The 16445-nt window shown below is 40.6% G+C and overlaps 1 protein-coding gene across 3 annotated transcripts; it reads right to left on the bottom strand.

Moving 5' to 3' along the window:
- Positions 1-458: 458 nt before the first annotated feature.
- On the bottom strand, positions 459-16021 carry LOC131138883 (neuroplastin-like). 3 transcript variants are annotated; one of them, XM_078791684.1, is made up of 9 exons: positions 15772-16021; positions 12977-13324; positions 10693-10867; positions 10487-10581; positions 9655-9788; positions 8440-8713; positions 4115-4124; positions 1441-1517; positions 459-1311 (listed from the first exon to the last, which is right to left on the bottom strand). In XM_078791684.1, the coding sequence occupies exons 1-8, from the start codon at positions 16001-16003 to the stop codon at positions 1457-1459; spliced, it is 1329 nt and encodes a 442-aa protein (XP_078647810.1). In that variant the 5' UTR covers positions 16004-16021; the 3' UTR covers positions 459-1311; positions 1441-1456. The 3 variants fall into 3 exon arrangements, with proteins under 3 accessions (XP_078647810.1, XP_057944205.2, XP_057944206.2); XM_058088222.2 differs by having other exon boundaries at positions 4115-4136; positions 15772-16020; XM_058088223.2 differs by lacking the exon at positions 12977-13324 and having other exon boundaries at positions 4115-4136; positions 15772-16014.
- Between the last annotated feature and the right edge of the window lie 424 nt (positions 16022-16445).

The raw sequence follows: 16445 nt of genomic DNA, 5'->3' as shown, positions 1-16445 counted from the left end.
CCAAAGAGAAAGAAGATGACGACTTGGGACAAACAAATTACCACAGGGCTCCACACTAGACTTAAGGAGTGGATTGATGAATTGTAGGATCGTAGCGCTGAAGGGAATATTGGCACAGATTGAGAAGACGGTATCCGTGATGATCCATCTTTGGCAACAGTCCCGTCATCAGTGAAAATAAACCTTGAATGTTAATTCATCCTTTCTATTCATCTTTTATATGCATTTCAAATGGTTTTATGCATGTAAAAATCATGGTAGCCAAAATAAAAAGCAAGCTGGTTGTCCCACTTGGGACCCTGTGCTCCAAATGACGGTGCTTTGGTGCTTTTTGGCATGTAAAAATGAACAGAACTCATAGCCGCTCTGCCGTCATTCCCAGGCGGATTCGGCCCGAGGGCCGCCAGCTGATGAGCTCTGCCATAGATTTGACAAATACACGAGATCAACAAGCCAAATATATTTTTGGAAATGTTTATTCTTAAAAATGAATCAATATTTTGTCACAGGCCGTTCAAGTCCCTTCCACGTCCGCTGTACAGAAACCATGCAGCTGCGTAATAAAACATCTATGCTCTACGGTGATCCTAATATAGCTCAATGCTGTCACAGAAGAATTAAAAGCTGCTTAGGCAAGATATTGATATGAGTATTAGTTGCATAGGATAAAAGCCATGCTGTACAATACATATTGTAATTACAAAACAATGTAGAATGATTGTAACATATCTCTTAACGTAGGTTTATACAGTTTGCCATTACTGTCAACATTGAAGTGCATCATAGCGTTTCTATCAATACATAGCTACAGTGATTTCATACATACAGTACATACATTGAACCTTATTAGGTTTAGAGGGACATTGCAAAGCCCTTTAAATGGAATATTCATATTATCATGATGAATCTTAGGTCATGATATGCAATTGAGTGATAAAATGGTACAAAAGTGCGAGATGTGTTTTTTTCTTCTAAAACCGTACAGTATAGATTATCTACATGAAGCCACTCTGAGAGAACACAAAAAAAAATCCTTGTCTCAGAGGGTCAATATCTTGCATGCCAGTATTTTAAAAGTCGTAAAAGTAGCAAACGAGGAGGGCGGGGGCGGGAAAAATCATACACGTCAACAACTGCATGCAGTAACAATAGTTGTGTTATCAATGGCATATTGATTAGAGCTTGTTGCAATAAAATCATAAGGCATGCCTCATTCAAATTCCCTCACACGTTCAATGGCAGATCCATTCTAGTAACTGGCGTGGATTCCATTCTTCTTTACCTTCTTGTGGTCAATAAGCATAATGTGCCCTGCAACGGAAACAAAAAACATTTCATTTCAGTGCAATTTCACACGTTGGGGCAATGGTGTCATTTGTCCCTACTGGCTTCTAATACATATTTATCAGGTTTGCTCCTTTTTAATAATTCAATACTCACTCTGCAAACAGGCAGCTCAATTTGTATTCCTCTGGCGCAGATTCTTGTCTTTGTGGTTGTTGGTGGAATTGGTTTTCCTTTAGCAGGGAGTAAATGGCACAGTCACTTGATGCCCATACAATGTCAAGTTAAAAAGGCCCATCTGGGTCATTTAGGGCTAAGTTAACGTAACATAAGTAGAGGTTATTATCTGTCATGCCCTTTATTTATCTACACTGAATTTGAAACACAAACGTTTCACAGATTTTCTACACAAAATCATACAGCATCTCACAAAAGTGAGTATAATGGATCCTCGCACATTTGTGATTCAGTATTCTGACAATTTCTTTTTGTTTTAATTTTCAACTGAAAATACGTGCCCCCCCCACAGAAAACACATCTCAGTGTAAGGTTCTCCGCAGGGTGTTAAAAAGTCCAATCATTTAAATGTAAGGCTTCCATTTGGCTAAATCAGGGGTCTCAAACATGTGGCCCACTAGTTTGAGGCCCCCACCTTGATATGAAAGTTTAATGTTAGTGCGGCCCACGCAAGTTTGATATGGATGCTGTATGGTATCATGTACCCAGAAAAAATTATTACGTTTGATTAATGTTCATGTTAAAGGTTAAATAACTGTTAATAGTTATCCTCCCTATCCGTGTGGAAGTGGTAAGTTTTTGGCTATTTAAGTTTAAAGGAAATAACTTGAAGGCTACCGTTTAGGTCGCTAGCTCTCTAGTTTGCGAGTTAGCATGTGTCTCAAGACCCTGCAGTTGCGCAATATGTTGTAAATAAAAAGAGTATAAATGTGACTATAGTCGTGTTTTGTCATGTCTACAGGGCTCTAATAATGCTTTGTTCATTTTAATCTGAAAAAATCATTTGTCTACCCACCAACTATATGTGGTTTCTTAAGTTTTTATTATTTGCCGTTTTATTATTATTATTATATTTATTTATTACTGATTGATTGATTTTCTTTATTCTTGATTTGTTTATTTATTTTTCATCTTATTTTGTGCAGAAAAATAAAAATTAAGATATTTGAGAACAGTGGAATGTCTGTTTTTTGGAAAACCTGATGCGGCCCAGCCTTGCCCAGACCCTAGCTCCAGTGGCCCCCAGGTAAATTGAGTTTGAGACCCCTGCTCTAAATGCTCTTCAAATTGTCATTAGGAGAGGTCTTAAACATGTATTAACAGTAATTTTATTAAAAACTTCAGTCACAATTTAAAATTGGGGGGGGGGGCCTTGAGTGCATCCCCACATCCAAAGAGCACGCAGGCACTATGAAGCCATTTTTGTGATGTTCAGGGTGTCCCTGAATGCATCTCGCGTTCTTGTAATGAGAATGACGAAGTGTGTCACACTTGTTGACGCTCATTGTGCTTCCATAGGCCGTCATACTACAACAGAGTCGTGCTGGCTATGCTGCATGTGCGTTAATTACGTAAAAAAAATTGGTTAACGCGTAATTTCTTTTTATTTTGTAGATTCTGCTCTTTCTTCTTAGATGGTGGTTTGGTGTGATAAATTAATTTGCTCCAGGTGTGGACAGGAAATGATGTTGGGGGTTCAGAGTTCAGGTCTGGTGCTTGTGTGTCTAACTCAGGGGTGGGCAAACTACGGCCCGGGGGCCACATCCGGCCCGCCAAGTGTTTGAATACGGCCCGCCAAATCTTTCCAAAGTATTTCATTTAAACTCAACATACAACCTGGCATCATGGCCTGAGCCAACCTTTTGATGGTTTTATCAATTTAGTTTTTTGACATGGTCTGTTGTTTACAAAGTGCTCCTGAAAAAAGGGACACAAGCACATAATAATAATAATTATTATTATTATTATTATTAGATTATTATAATTATTATTAGAACTACTATGATTATTATAATTATTATTAGAACTACTATGATTATTATAATTATTATATTAATGCTAATTATTATATTAATTATATAATATTATTGTTATATTTGCATATTTTACACAATAATAATATAATTATTATTTTAATTTTATTGTAATTATTATATTTTATTATTTTTTAAATATTTAAATATAAATATAAAATAATAAAGAATAATAGCAGATTGCATGACAATTTTACAGATACAATAATACCAGGTGGACTGTTACGTGTAAAATATATAGTCTGCCCCCCGTAAATTTTGTCATATCAATGCGAGTCAAAAAGTTTGCCCACCCCTGGTCTAACTGGACATTACGGTAAAAATATGTAAAAAAAATGTGCTTCAAAATGCATTTTACAAAATGAATAGTTCATATTAGTGTAAAAGCATGTTTGTTTACTTCCCGTTCCTTTGTTCAACTCTATTTGGTAATTATTCTGCATTATGCATTGGTAGTGTCTGTTTTTATGCAGCTATTGTGTTGCTGTGTGTAGTTCTTGTATGAAACCATGAGTAGGACTAGTATGTGAAGTGCTGATTTTAAGTCCATTGAAAGCTGCAAAATAAAGACTCAAATTACCGACTTGTGAATGCACCGGAACATCTACTAACCATCTAGTGGTTCATGGATTAGTAAAATCTGTTATCTTGACTGGCCCAGCCATGGTAGTCCATCCGACACACCTCAAGCCTCAAGCTATTTATGACCCAGACTTGTATTATTGTTAGATTTTACTCCAAGCACTAAAGACAGAAAAAACTGCAATATCGGTACTTACACTGGTCCAGCTGGGTCATCATCTGAGGCAGCAAGGGAAAAATAAGGAGAAATGAAGACCAAAAATAAGTAATGCAAATAAGATGTTTTTGCTTGTCCAAAGGTGGTGCATTTGGTTAGCTTGTTTTGTTTAGCATTTCATACACATTGCACAGTTTTCTGAGATGTAAATGCAGCCCGGTGGAACAAAGCAGGTAGAATGTCTTGCAATGGTACAAATAGAATGCACTTGAATGCAACACAACAGCACATATACAAACCAGAAATAATACACACTGGAGCAGTGTTTCCCATACATTTGTGGCAGCCCTACTTTATTCAATTTGCAGCAACATTTTGCCCTGGCTCATTACACACGTCCAATGCATGGTCAATTTTATTATTCATAATTACATCATTTTTTAACTAATTAAAAGCAGAATTCTCCAGTGTTGTAGTACCCTCCTGATCCTACGACAGCATATCAGGTCCACATTGAAAAAACTGAATCTGAGATTTTGTGAATAAAGTTGTGAATTTGACAACTTCGGGCGAGCTTTCATTTATAATATGGCAGCAAAACAGAGCGTTTGAACACAGATTAGCATTCTCACTTTCACCTTGCTAACACCCCCCACATGCCCAAGGCCAAAAGTCACATGGGTCCCTCCTTTTCATAGCTGTGGAGAAAAAGATATATATATATATATATATATTTCTTTTTTTAATGATTGTAGTTAGAATGTTGTATTACTGTGTTATGTCAGATTATGAGGTTTGCACGTTTGGAAGTGAGCCCTGAAAGAAGTTTGCGATGGTTCTGAGCGCTCGGTTCCAGGGAGTTTTTTCCCAACACCAGCTGCCTGTGACATCACAGCGAGCATGACTTCCTTATATGGGCGTTCCCCCGTACAAGCTGTAGCCTTGCACTCCCCCACAGCACAGTGGGCGTGCCCGGAGACAGGCCATGTGCGGAGTAAATTAAAACAGACCGTTTTGGAAAGCCAAGTAAATACAGCTGGAATAGGTGCAGATTCTGGAAGATCTAGAAAGCTTTGGGGGTTATCGTGTGTAGCAGCTCTACAACTGAATAAAAAGGGCCGAAAAATGAACATAATAGGTCCCCTTTAAGTGTTAAGATGGTCTGTCTCTCTTCCATTCTTAATTCCCTTTTTTATAGCAACAAATGACTTTATCCAGTACAATACGCAACTGATGTCCACCAGAGTATTAGTACCACAATGTGTTCCCAACACTGTTTGTATGCAGTCAGAGGATGTAGTAAATACTCAAGACCTTGTAGTAAGTACTACAGAACGAGTTAAGGCCTTTAAATTGTTGACCCATTTTATGGTCCCTGAAACGGGACTTTTTGTATCATTCTGAAACACACATTTTTACTTTTAGGTAACCTTACCTCTTTGTACCATTTCATGCTATTCATTAGACTTGAAACACCTGAATTTCAATAAATAACTGGAAAAAATAGGGCTTTCTACAAATGTTGACCAGTAGTGTAATTGGAAATTCGTGAGGAAAAAAAATTGTAACTTTGTGTTTTACCCGTCCGCACACCAACACCGAGTCCACATTTTGAAAATATCCGTTCTGGCCAGAGTTTCATATAGAGCGTCATAGCCAATTTCGCTATTATTCGCATGCAAACCAACACCACATAAAGATAACAGTCCTGCGGGAAACACTGCTGGATAAAGAGCAAAAATCCTTCTTTCATGCACAGTCCAGAATTGTATGATAAATCATCATCCTTAGAGGTTAGTGTTAGAAATGGGAATATTTCAAAATGTCCACACTATTTTGCATGCTTTTTGACGGCTGCAACAAGAACGTAAAATGAAGACATCCTCGTAACTCAGCAAACCATGTCTGACATAGAGCAGAACAGGAAACGCTGACGCTGAAGCATGCAGTCTCACACTTACCACCAACACCGATTAGGTTAGGCAAATGGGAAAAGGGGAAGACGGAACAGATATGACAACAATAAAATATTCAGCACAAGCTGACCTAATTTAAGGCAATGCAATTACAATATCAATTATTAACATGTCCTGCAGTAATTCAGAAATGCGAGCAATGTTATTTGAATCAAGCTCAAAGCGATACCAAAAGTCTTATAAGAAGACTCAAAGACTTAAAGTAACAACCGTCATGAACATCTGATCAGGTTTGGTAAAAGTCAGAGGTGTCACTCAATCTTCGCATGCTGGATACAGAAACCTGCGATCATATAAAAATTCAGTTTGAACGTAAAAGGTCATCAAAATACCATTAATGCATCATTTATGGTCCTGCAGAAAAATGAAGAACTCCCGCGTTGGTATTGGCAGCTTTAAATACTAAATGTGTCCACTACTTTGGCATGCAGCAGATCCGTGCAATACGATTAACTATTGAGAAGGTCCATCTCCATGACACTGCAGTATCACATTTCTCTTTAATATTAAATGCACCAAATTGTCCTGAGAAGGTGTGACCTCCAGCAACAGAACTAGGATCCATCCATTGGATCCACCTCGTTAGACTGAATTATTGAATGTGGGCACAGCAAAGTGTCGGGTGACCATGTGCAGATAAGGAATGCAGTCCGAGACCGCAGAGCGCAAGTCACACGGGCCGCGCTTCCCTCTAGATCAGGGGTCTCAAACTTGCGGCCCGCGAGACGCTAGTTTGAGGCCCCCACCTTGATACCAAAGTTTAATGTTGAAATGACAGCTTAAAGCTGTGTGCACACCGGACACAATGAACATGATTTTGCCCCGCCCATACTGTTACCCTACCCTGTTACCCCGCCCTGTTTTGCTTTGGATTAGCAATGAAGCTAAAGGCTTATGACGCTGGGTACAAATAAACGCAGGAAATGATTTGGAATAAAAGGGAAAATACACGTCAAGATAAAGCATCTCATCAAACATGTTGTTAAAGTTACCACGCTGATCCCAGATGGAACTGAGTACCATGCTAACTTGCTAATTGGGTACAATTATTAAGTTTCATTAATGTTCATGTTAAAGGTTAAATAACTGTTAATACTGTACATTTCAATCTGAAAAAAATAATTTCACTACCAACTGTATGTGGTTTCTTGCGTTTTTCTTATTTGCTGTTTTATTATTATTTTACTTATTTATTACTGATTGATTGATTTATTGTCTTTATTCTGAATTTGTTTATTTTTTAATGTTATTTTGTGTATAGAAAAATAAAAATTAAGACATTTGAGAACAGTGGAATGTTTTATCAGATATTTTGGTGTGGAAAACCGGAACCAAAGTACTGAAAAAGTGTAGGGTATAGCAGAAGCAAAAGCATTGAAGATAGTTTTTTTTTTTTTTTCTCCTGTTTTTAATAAATGCGTTTTGGGTTTTTCTTGAAAACCTGATGCGGCCCGGCTTCACCCAGAACCTAGCTCTGGTGGCCCCCAGGTAAACTGAGTTTGAGACCCCTGCTCTAGAAGCATCCTATTGGCCTGCATCTTTGCATGCTTCTCTGTGGAGCTGTCGCTGCACTACCCCACATGATCATTGCCATCACTTCCATCCGCAGGGGCAGGACAGCCAAGCAAGTTTGGAAATGGAAGGTTTCCCAAACAATAGTCTCCTGCTGGCTACATAGTGGAAGGACCCAATGCATTGCAAATCTAATATTTGTCCATGATTTCTTGGAGATCTAATATCATGATTTATTCCTAATTGTTTGCAAAAATATATCCACATGTTGGATGTTTTATTGTGTGCTTTCTATTATTTTTGTTATTGATTTCCCATGCATTGATTTATCAATTTAAATAAAAAATGGACCACCACAGATGCAGTGGTGTGAAAAAGTGTTCGCCCTTTTCCTGATTTCTTATTTTTTTGCATGTTTGTCTTACTTACTTAAATGTTTCAAATCATCAACCAAACTTAAATATTAGTCAATGACAACACAACTGAACACAAAATGTCGTTTTTAAATGAAACTTTTTATTATTAAGGTGGAAAAAAATCCAAAGCTACAAAGCTACCTGTGTGAAAAAGTGATTACGCCCTAAAGCTAAAGCTGGATTGACATTATTTTCCAATGGGAAAGTTTTGGTTTGAGTCGGACCTTAGGGCGGATTAATGACGCTAACCAAGGCACCACTGTATAATGATCAGCCTGACAGGCTCGTTGTTACGACTCCATTATGATGGCAGCGTAACTCATAATAAGAAGCACCTCAGCGGCAGCCACACCAGTTACTGGTGTTACTGGTGTAACTGGTGAGGGAGCGGCTGCTCACTTGTATTTCAAACAGGAGCAGGATAAATAGAAATTTGAAAAGAGTTCCAAAAGGTGACTTACCGTCTTGTAAATCCTCAGGCTTCTTACGTTTCTCATAGACAACAATGATGACAACCAGGATGATGATCTCGGCCAAAACCCCCAGAAGAGGCCATAAGGGGGCCAAATGGCTGCGGACTCTCAGCACGGAGCTCTCATCGCTGCTGCCCATTAAGTTGGTGGCGTTGCACTGGTACTCGCCTGGGTCCAAGTTAATGTCCAGGTTGGCAATGATGAGCTCAGTGTAATTGTCTTTGCTGCTGATGAAGAATCGGCCAGATGAGTTGTCAATTTCCTGTTAAGAAAAAATCATTCATATGGCGGCTATGTTCATAACATGGCATCATCACATTTCGGTAGGTAATTTGGTTTTAAGGTCACGGTTCGATTCATTTTCGGTAAAGTAAGGAAACAAAAGGGGCTGCACGGTTGTCCCGAGTTCAATTCCACCCTCGGCCATCTCTGTGTGGAGTTTGCATGCGTGGGTTTTCCCCGGGTACTCCCGTTTCCTCCCACATTCCAAAAACAGGCTTGGCTGGCGACCAGTCCAGGGTGTACCCCGCCTCTCGCCTCAAGACAGCTGGGATAGGCTCCCTCGTGAGGATAAGTGGTATTATATTATATTATAAAGCACGTAACGGCTGAAATCAATACCATGATTTTTCACCGATATCGGCCTATACCGACCAGTCATGTCACCAGTCCAGGGCGTACCCCACCTCTCGCCCCAAGTCAGCTGGGATAGGCTCCAGCATACCAGCGACTCTAATGAGGATGTCCCACTTCAGTCATGTTCTATTGACTGTTTTAAAATGACTATTTTCAAATTAAAAGCGTTTAGAGGTATGCTGATAATAGATGTGATGGATGAAAATAGATATTATATTCAAAGCACCCAGACCGCTTAACAATGAAGTGAACCTGTTATTCATTCACTCCTCAGTGACACAACGGTAGTGGTAAGGTATATCTGTAGCTGCCAATTTGCGCCTCCAGCCTCTCTGACCACCAAACATTGATTCCCATTTGTACGCCAGTGTGGTCAGCAGTGGAGGCAAGGTGAGTGCAAGTGTCTTGCCCAGGGACACAACGGCAGCGTTGAGGCAGCAATGATCAACCTGCCAACCTTCTGGTTTCTGGACGACCGGTTCTACCTCCTGGGCGACTGCCACCATACCATGCCATAATATCAAAAGATATCTTATGAAAACACACACACACACACACGCATCATACCCTATAAATGCCGTTGTCAAGTTTGCGCCAGGTCCAAGTGGGATGAGGGTAGCCCACCGATTTACAATAAAGCAGAGCACGCTGACCCTCGTTCCTGTTCTCACTCCGTTTGTGGCCTGTAATCTCAGGGGCGGCTAAAAGAAAAAAAAAACAATCACAGATGGTGAAAAAGAGAAATGGTTGAAATAATACTACTAATCATGAGAATTACGTTCACCAAGAGGCTGCGTTTATGAGCCCAGATTGTCAGTTTGTTAATGACTAAGATTTGATTAAACATACCAAATCCATTTCAACTAAACTTCAGCAAAAGTGAAAAAAAATTGTGAAGAAATAAGGTGCACAACGGTGATTACTGAGCTCAGAACTGAATTTGGAAAAGCAGGATGAAGGTTTAAGATCTGCTGCAGACATCAAACATAAAAAACTGGGGCTGTGGCTGAATAGAAGCAGCAAGATAGAGTCTTGCACCGACAAGATATACAGTACATATTGTGTTTTGTAAACATTTTTAATTGTATTCTAAGTGTCTTTGAAATGTGCACATTTCCCTCCATAGCAACTTGTGTGCAACCAGATTCTGTGGTTGAGACATAATCCCTGTGCATCACACAAACAAGACACCATCTGCTGCCACTGAGCTGGCCACTGGTTGGACGGGAGGTGTCAAGGGCGGCGGCTGTCCATGAGCTGCCAAGACGACAAAAAAATGCCCTTTGCATGACAGGCCGACATGTTCTTGAGGCTCACAGTTTTACTGGCAATAAATGCAATGTCGCCTCGAAAAAGGACATACGGAGGGAGGACTGACGCCTCACAAATCAACACCGACCTTTGACTTCAATGGTTGTGTTGGCGGCAGGGGATATCCCAAAGGTGAAGACGCACATGTACACCCCGGCATCATCTCCTCTTGGTTTGCTCAGCCTGCAGACCAGAAGCACACCTTAAGCGTGAAGCCACACTAAACCTCTTTTTAAGCGGATGCAAGTGCACAGACACGCCGTTCCTTTCCAAGGAGCGAGCGACTGGTCTTACTTGTACTCGGTATTCCTATTTAGGCTGCGAGTTTCTGGGATCTCCTCCCCGTTTTTCATCCAGTAGCTCTCCAGGAGGGGATTGTCACTGCTGGTCAGGTTGCATTGAAGAGCAAAAGGGGCGCTGTGGCCTTCCACGGGAAGGGAAGTGTGTTCAGAGGCAGCGATTGATGGCTCTGGAAGAAAGACATTGATTAGCCCAGGCAGATGTCATGCTGACTCGGAATGTGTTATGAAATATGTGACCGAGGCTTCAGATGAGCATACAAGCCGACCGCAAAGTGCAGTCATTTTGTGCCGTAACAACGGGAGACCAGGGATGACAAAAACATATCCGACTGCTGTTTGATCTGAGAGAACATAGTATCATACTGACAGAAACAAATGTGGGTAGAACGTTGGAAAGAAGGAGTAGTCACTACGACCAATAGGCCTGTCACGATAAACTAAAAATTGTAATTATTGCTGTTAGTCTTTTTTTTTTCTTAATGTAATGATAATAAATAATGGAATAAAACTGTTTAATAAACCTTAGTTTCTCAAGCATATTTAACTCGTTCAATCCCAGACATTTTTCCTATTGTTTAGTATTCAGCAGAAGAACATAGATACATTTCAGGGAAATATCAGTTCCTAACATGAAATGGGAGAAAAACAGCTGAGAAACAACAAAAACAATGGAACGTGCATTTTAGTCATTCATAGCTGTTTTTCATTTTTCTTCGTCATAAATCTTTCATGTCACAAAATGGTGACAAAATCAGACACCAGCAAAATGATCCAGTTCCTTTTTATTCATTGTGTAGTTCATTGATTTGATTATCGTGACAGGCCTAACTGCACATCAAGCCTAAAGTGACAAATAGGTAGTTAAATGAAAACAAATCAAATGTACAATCTGTAATGTGGAAGTTAGAGCTGTAATAAAGTGGCTTCAAGCGTAGCTTAGCGATAAAATCCACAATGCTGCTTAAGACTGCTTAATGCTGAAAACCGTGCAAAATCCTGATTTGAGCGTTTGTATCCTGCTTAATCCTGATTATCTTGTTTGTACATGTAGACAACGGAGAATGTCAATACTCACATAATTGTATTGTCTACGCACATACTTGGAAGATTCAAAACGACCCAAATGCTGTTCTGCCATTACGGTCAGTATCAATGCAATGCTTTACTTCAGCTATGATGATCATGGGAAATAAAATATTAGACCACTTCGTTTCTTCAGTTTCTTGGTCATTTTAATGCCTGGTACAACTAAACTACAAAAATGTTTAGGAAATACAATGTTAAAGTTATTCATGTAAGAATATAAGTGATTTTGGAAGAATCAAGAAAACCATGGAAGTTGCTAGATAGCATCTCTTCAAAATTTAACTCTTATGAGCGATTGTTATCATCATTATAGCTGTTCAAAGAAATGTACCTTTAGTTGCATCAGCCATGAAAGTGAAGAAACAAGGGTGGTCTAATCATTTTTCCCATGAGTATGTAGGGCCCTTTGATTTCCACAAAAGGAATTGCAGGATTGGCCAAAAAAACCTAAATTACTGTTAGAGACGGGTCCATGTATACGTGGCTAGTGTGAGGCGAAAGAAGGTTTTGTGGGAAACTATTTCCCCAACAGACCGCAAATACTAATCCCACCCGAACTAAATATGTCAAAACAGCTTGTCTTATTGTGTAAACAAAATGGTGCCATAAAAAATATCTTACATTAATAACACAATTGAATTGCATTGGTGACTACATCTTCCTCAACCACAGCACTGCCATTACAGTATGTTGAAGATTTTGTAGCAATTTTGTCCAAAAATGAGCCAAGCTACATCCATTGTCAATCATTCTTGCGAGTGGCGGGATAGAGTGGAAACCAGGTTTGAGGTGCATTACCGCACCTACCATATTAGAATGCGGCCCAGAGTTACGAACGTGATATGGCAACCTACTTTTCATGTTTTTTGCTCACTTTTGGTCTCCGACAGCATCTATAAAATTTAATGCACATAATTATGTTAAATTAGTTGTGCAAATTACACTAAAATTACTTGTTTTCATTATTATAAAAACAAGTAAACAGGAGGGATGACAAAGGGATAGAAAGGTGGTTTGGGCTCTACGGGGGTACTACACGCCAACACGCACAACACAACTGATCTCCGTTTGGGACCTACGGAGGGATCTAAAGGTACTCTGAAGAGGTTGGAGCAGAGGCTGCATCACAGGATTTACTAGATGTGGTTTCTACCACGAGGGAGGACACTTCTACTACACTGACCACTCACTCTGCAGCACCGTAACTGTAGCCTGCGCTCGGATCCAGGTGATGGCGGGATTAAGGTGCAGGTGGTTACGTCGTGGGTCATTGCTGGCTCTGCACTCATATGTCCCGATATCATCCAGCGTTAGATACGAGACTCCCAGCACGCTAACCGCATTGACACCGTAGACCGTGCTGATGGACACCCTCCGCTTACGGGCGCCGTCCCACAGCTGCCTGAAGGAATCAGCTCGGTTGATCTCAGAGTACCACCACTGGATTTCGGGGGTGGGGCTACCGACGACATCGCAGTACAGCTCAAAGGTGTCTCCGGTGAGCTTCGTTTCAGAGAGGGGGGACTTCACAAAGCCGGCTAGCGGTGGCGGTTTAGAAGGGGTAGCATGCACAGGGATGAGCCCACAAAAAGAAACGGAATGATAATCAAATCAAAACAAAGCAACACAATGAAATGCATTTGCAACAAGGTGAACTCAACATCAGTCACCAAAGGGAGGAGGGAAATCAAAGTCAACCTCAGAACAAGTGGAACCATTCTGACTACAGTATGTGCACTATTCCTGGGAAGCTTTAAATCAATTTGGAAGGGATGACCCTGCAAGCCGGCGCTCATTTGGCCGTGTTGAATGAATGGCATCATGCATCGAAATTGATGTCACGATTCAAATGCAAAAGTCCTGTAAATGACCTTGTCATATTTCCTCAGTCCTCCCTGGTGAAAATATTAGCACCGGAGTAAATTGGGTAAAGTGTGCCATTAATGAAACATCTCAGTAACATGCTGGAAAAGTGATTGGGTCCACGCACACACACACATATATGACGAGCATACATGAGATTGAAAGAAGATTTATAAAAATACTCCGGAGCAAGCATGATGATGGACAGCCAACCAGGCCATAAAGCTCATCCCAGACAGAATTGTTTGTACTAGTGATGGTCACAAGGTCTCAACCGGGACTCATTTGCTTACTGATAGGTTAATGTACATTGAAGTGCTCATTTATTTTAGGTTTGTACATGTGAGCGTCCTACCGGCCTTCTGCTGAGTGTGAAGCTGCTTAGACCAGACACTTGCCCTGCTGCCGCCAGGTCAATAGTAAAAAGGAAAGTTGGTAACATGGCATTAATTGTGTAACTCTTACTCTAACGGCAACTCTTCTCACTTATTTTGAAGTGACATTGCTGGAAATGTAAATTTCTCTTGGATATGAATAAAGTATCGATCCCTCCATCTATCAACGGCCGAAAAAATTTCTTCAAGGCTGAACAAGACAATAAGGACTCTGCTAATAAAATCGTCAAAGATTTTGCCCATAGTAGACCATTGGTCTAATGGTGATCCTACAAATAAACAGATCTCATTTGTGACTTTTTTCCAAAAAGGCCAAAACCTTCAAATAAATAAATAAACATGGTAGCACCTTTTATTTGGTGACGAAGAAAGCAGTGCACATACTAGATGCACGGCCTGCTTTTGGTCTGTGTGGCGGTCGGGCTAGCTCAATAGCATCATCTGCTACTCTGCTGTTACGTCATGTCTCTATGAACATTATGACACTGTCCATTTTCATGTATAAAAATGTCTATTTAGAACAAAAACAAAGACATATTTATGCTAGTTCTGTCAACCACAGCAGCAACATGTTTTTAGCATGAACAAAAAAATGTAATGCATGCAAATTATACAAATTTGATGATAGCACCACCTGATGACGTCACCTCCTTCCACCCCCTCCTCCACAAATAGATTGCGGTCCAGTGCACATGAAAGCCATTCATTCACATGGCAGTGTTTCATGTAGCGTTTTTTCCAATAAATTATTGTCAACAAACATTTAGTGGCAGGACACGTGGATCGCATCTTGTAGCCTTGCTGTAAAAAAACACAAACAACCCCCGCTGCACACATTCATATGACAAACCCCCATCTTACGGGACCGTACACAGCAGAAAAAAGCCACTGTGCCAGGACCAAGCACTGAAAACACGATAGAACATTTTAGCATCCTGCGCAAGAGTGCAGACTGGAGAAGAAAAAAAAGGGGGGGGGGCATGGTTGCTGAATACAAGATGGGCAGTGCATACCAACACAGTGTCATTCCAAGAAACACACTACTCATTTTTAGTATGGCTTTGCAACCTTGCAACCTTGCGCTGAGGCTGTGTTGCACACCCCTGATCTGACTTGTTGGGCAGATTTATGCGCATCTTGGACAAGGAGGGGGTGAAGTGAGAATGGAATGTGCTTGTGCAGTGCATATCTACAAAGAGTTAACAGATTCATTGTAGGAAGAGGACATGAAAGGCATGGATCCCAGTGCAGCATCTCCACGCTAAAAATAGAAGCATGCAGCAAAATGGATTGATGCTATTTACAGAGCTGCACTTCTTCAGGCCAACAACTATACATCTACTTATCTGCTCATGTGTGTGTGCAACTTCAATGTTCAAACATGACCTGCATCTCCATCTCATCCAATAAGGTACTGACAACAACTTGTCCTTGACACTTGTTTCTGTATTCGGTATTCAGTGCCACACTTTAAGAAAAGGGACATCACACAGGCCATTGTGTGGCCTCCACAGCTTATTCATCTTTTATCGATACTCGGAAAGCCTCCATTTTTGGATGAACAGCCACTGATCTTTGTGAAGCCTGAGGGAATTACCTTGGGGCTCGGCAGGTGGAGGCAAATTTGTCATGGACGGCGTGCCTAAATGACTATGGCGGTTCATCACAAGAAGGCGACGTCGCCCAAGAAAACCGCAATAATTAAAAGACGGCAGCTCATTTCCTACCGTTTTGCGTCGAGACGGTGTGCAGCATCAGGGTTCCAAATATCACCACAGGCAGAGACATGACTGCGCCTCGACGGTTCCCAGATATCATCGCGGTGTGTGAGAGTGAGGATGATATTATGATTACGCCGTGGGGAATCACGGATGCTCCACACACTCGAGTGTGGGACGAGTGGGGCTGCAGCTGAGCCTGACTACCGCTTGTCTTCCTCCCGCTGCTTTGCAACTGCATCAAGGAACGCTGACCCCACCCCCACCATTTAGCGACGCTTCTTATCTCAAGTCTCGCGAGAGCTCAAAGGAGCGGCATTCCATGTAACTTCGCTAGCCAGAAGTAGCTAATAGCAGTGATGAGTGATACCGGACTTTGATTACTACCGATTACATTTCTGACATTTTTTTCGATAACAATACAGATTATAATGTAATGGTTTGTTTTTTCACCCCAATAAAACACGACAACTTTTTATTTTTCATAACACTTCAGTCATAACAAATTGCAATACTTGATTTTTACATAGCTCAACCTCCCTTTGCTACTATAAACAATTTTGTTTACTGCAATGGTTAAGTCCATGCAATTCAAAAACCTACGGTTATAAAAATATACAGTGGAACCTTGTTTAGCATCATTTATTTGATCCGGAAGGTCCAACCTTAATGTGTTTTATGAG

Source organism: Doryrhamphus excisus, linkage group LG6 (genome assembly GCF_037039965.1).
Source record: "Doryrhamphus excisus strain RoL-2023G ecotype Guam linkage group LG6, RoL_Dexc_Guam_v1.1, whole genome shotgun sequence".
NCBI classification, from domain to species: domain Eukaryota; kingdom Metazoa; phylum Chordata; class Actinopteri; order Syngnathiformes; family Syngnathidae; genus Doryrhamphus; species Doryrhamphus excisus.
The sequence above is the reverse complement of the archived record's forward strand: the minus strand, read 5'-3'. Positions and strand labels throughout refer to the sequence as shown.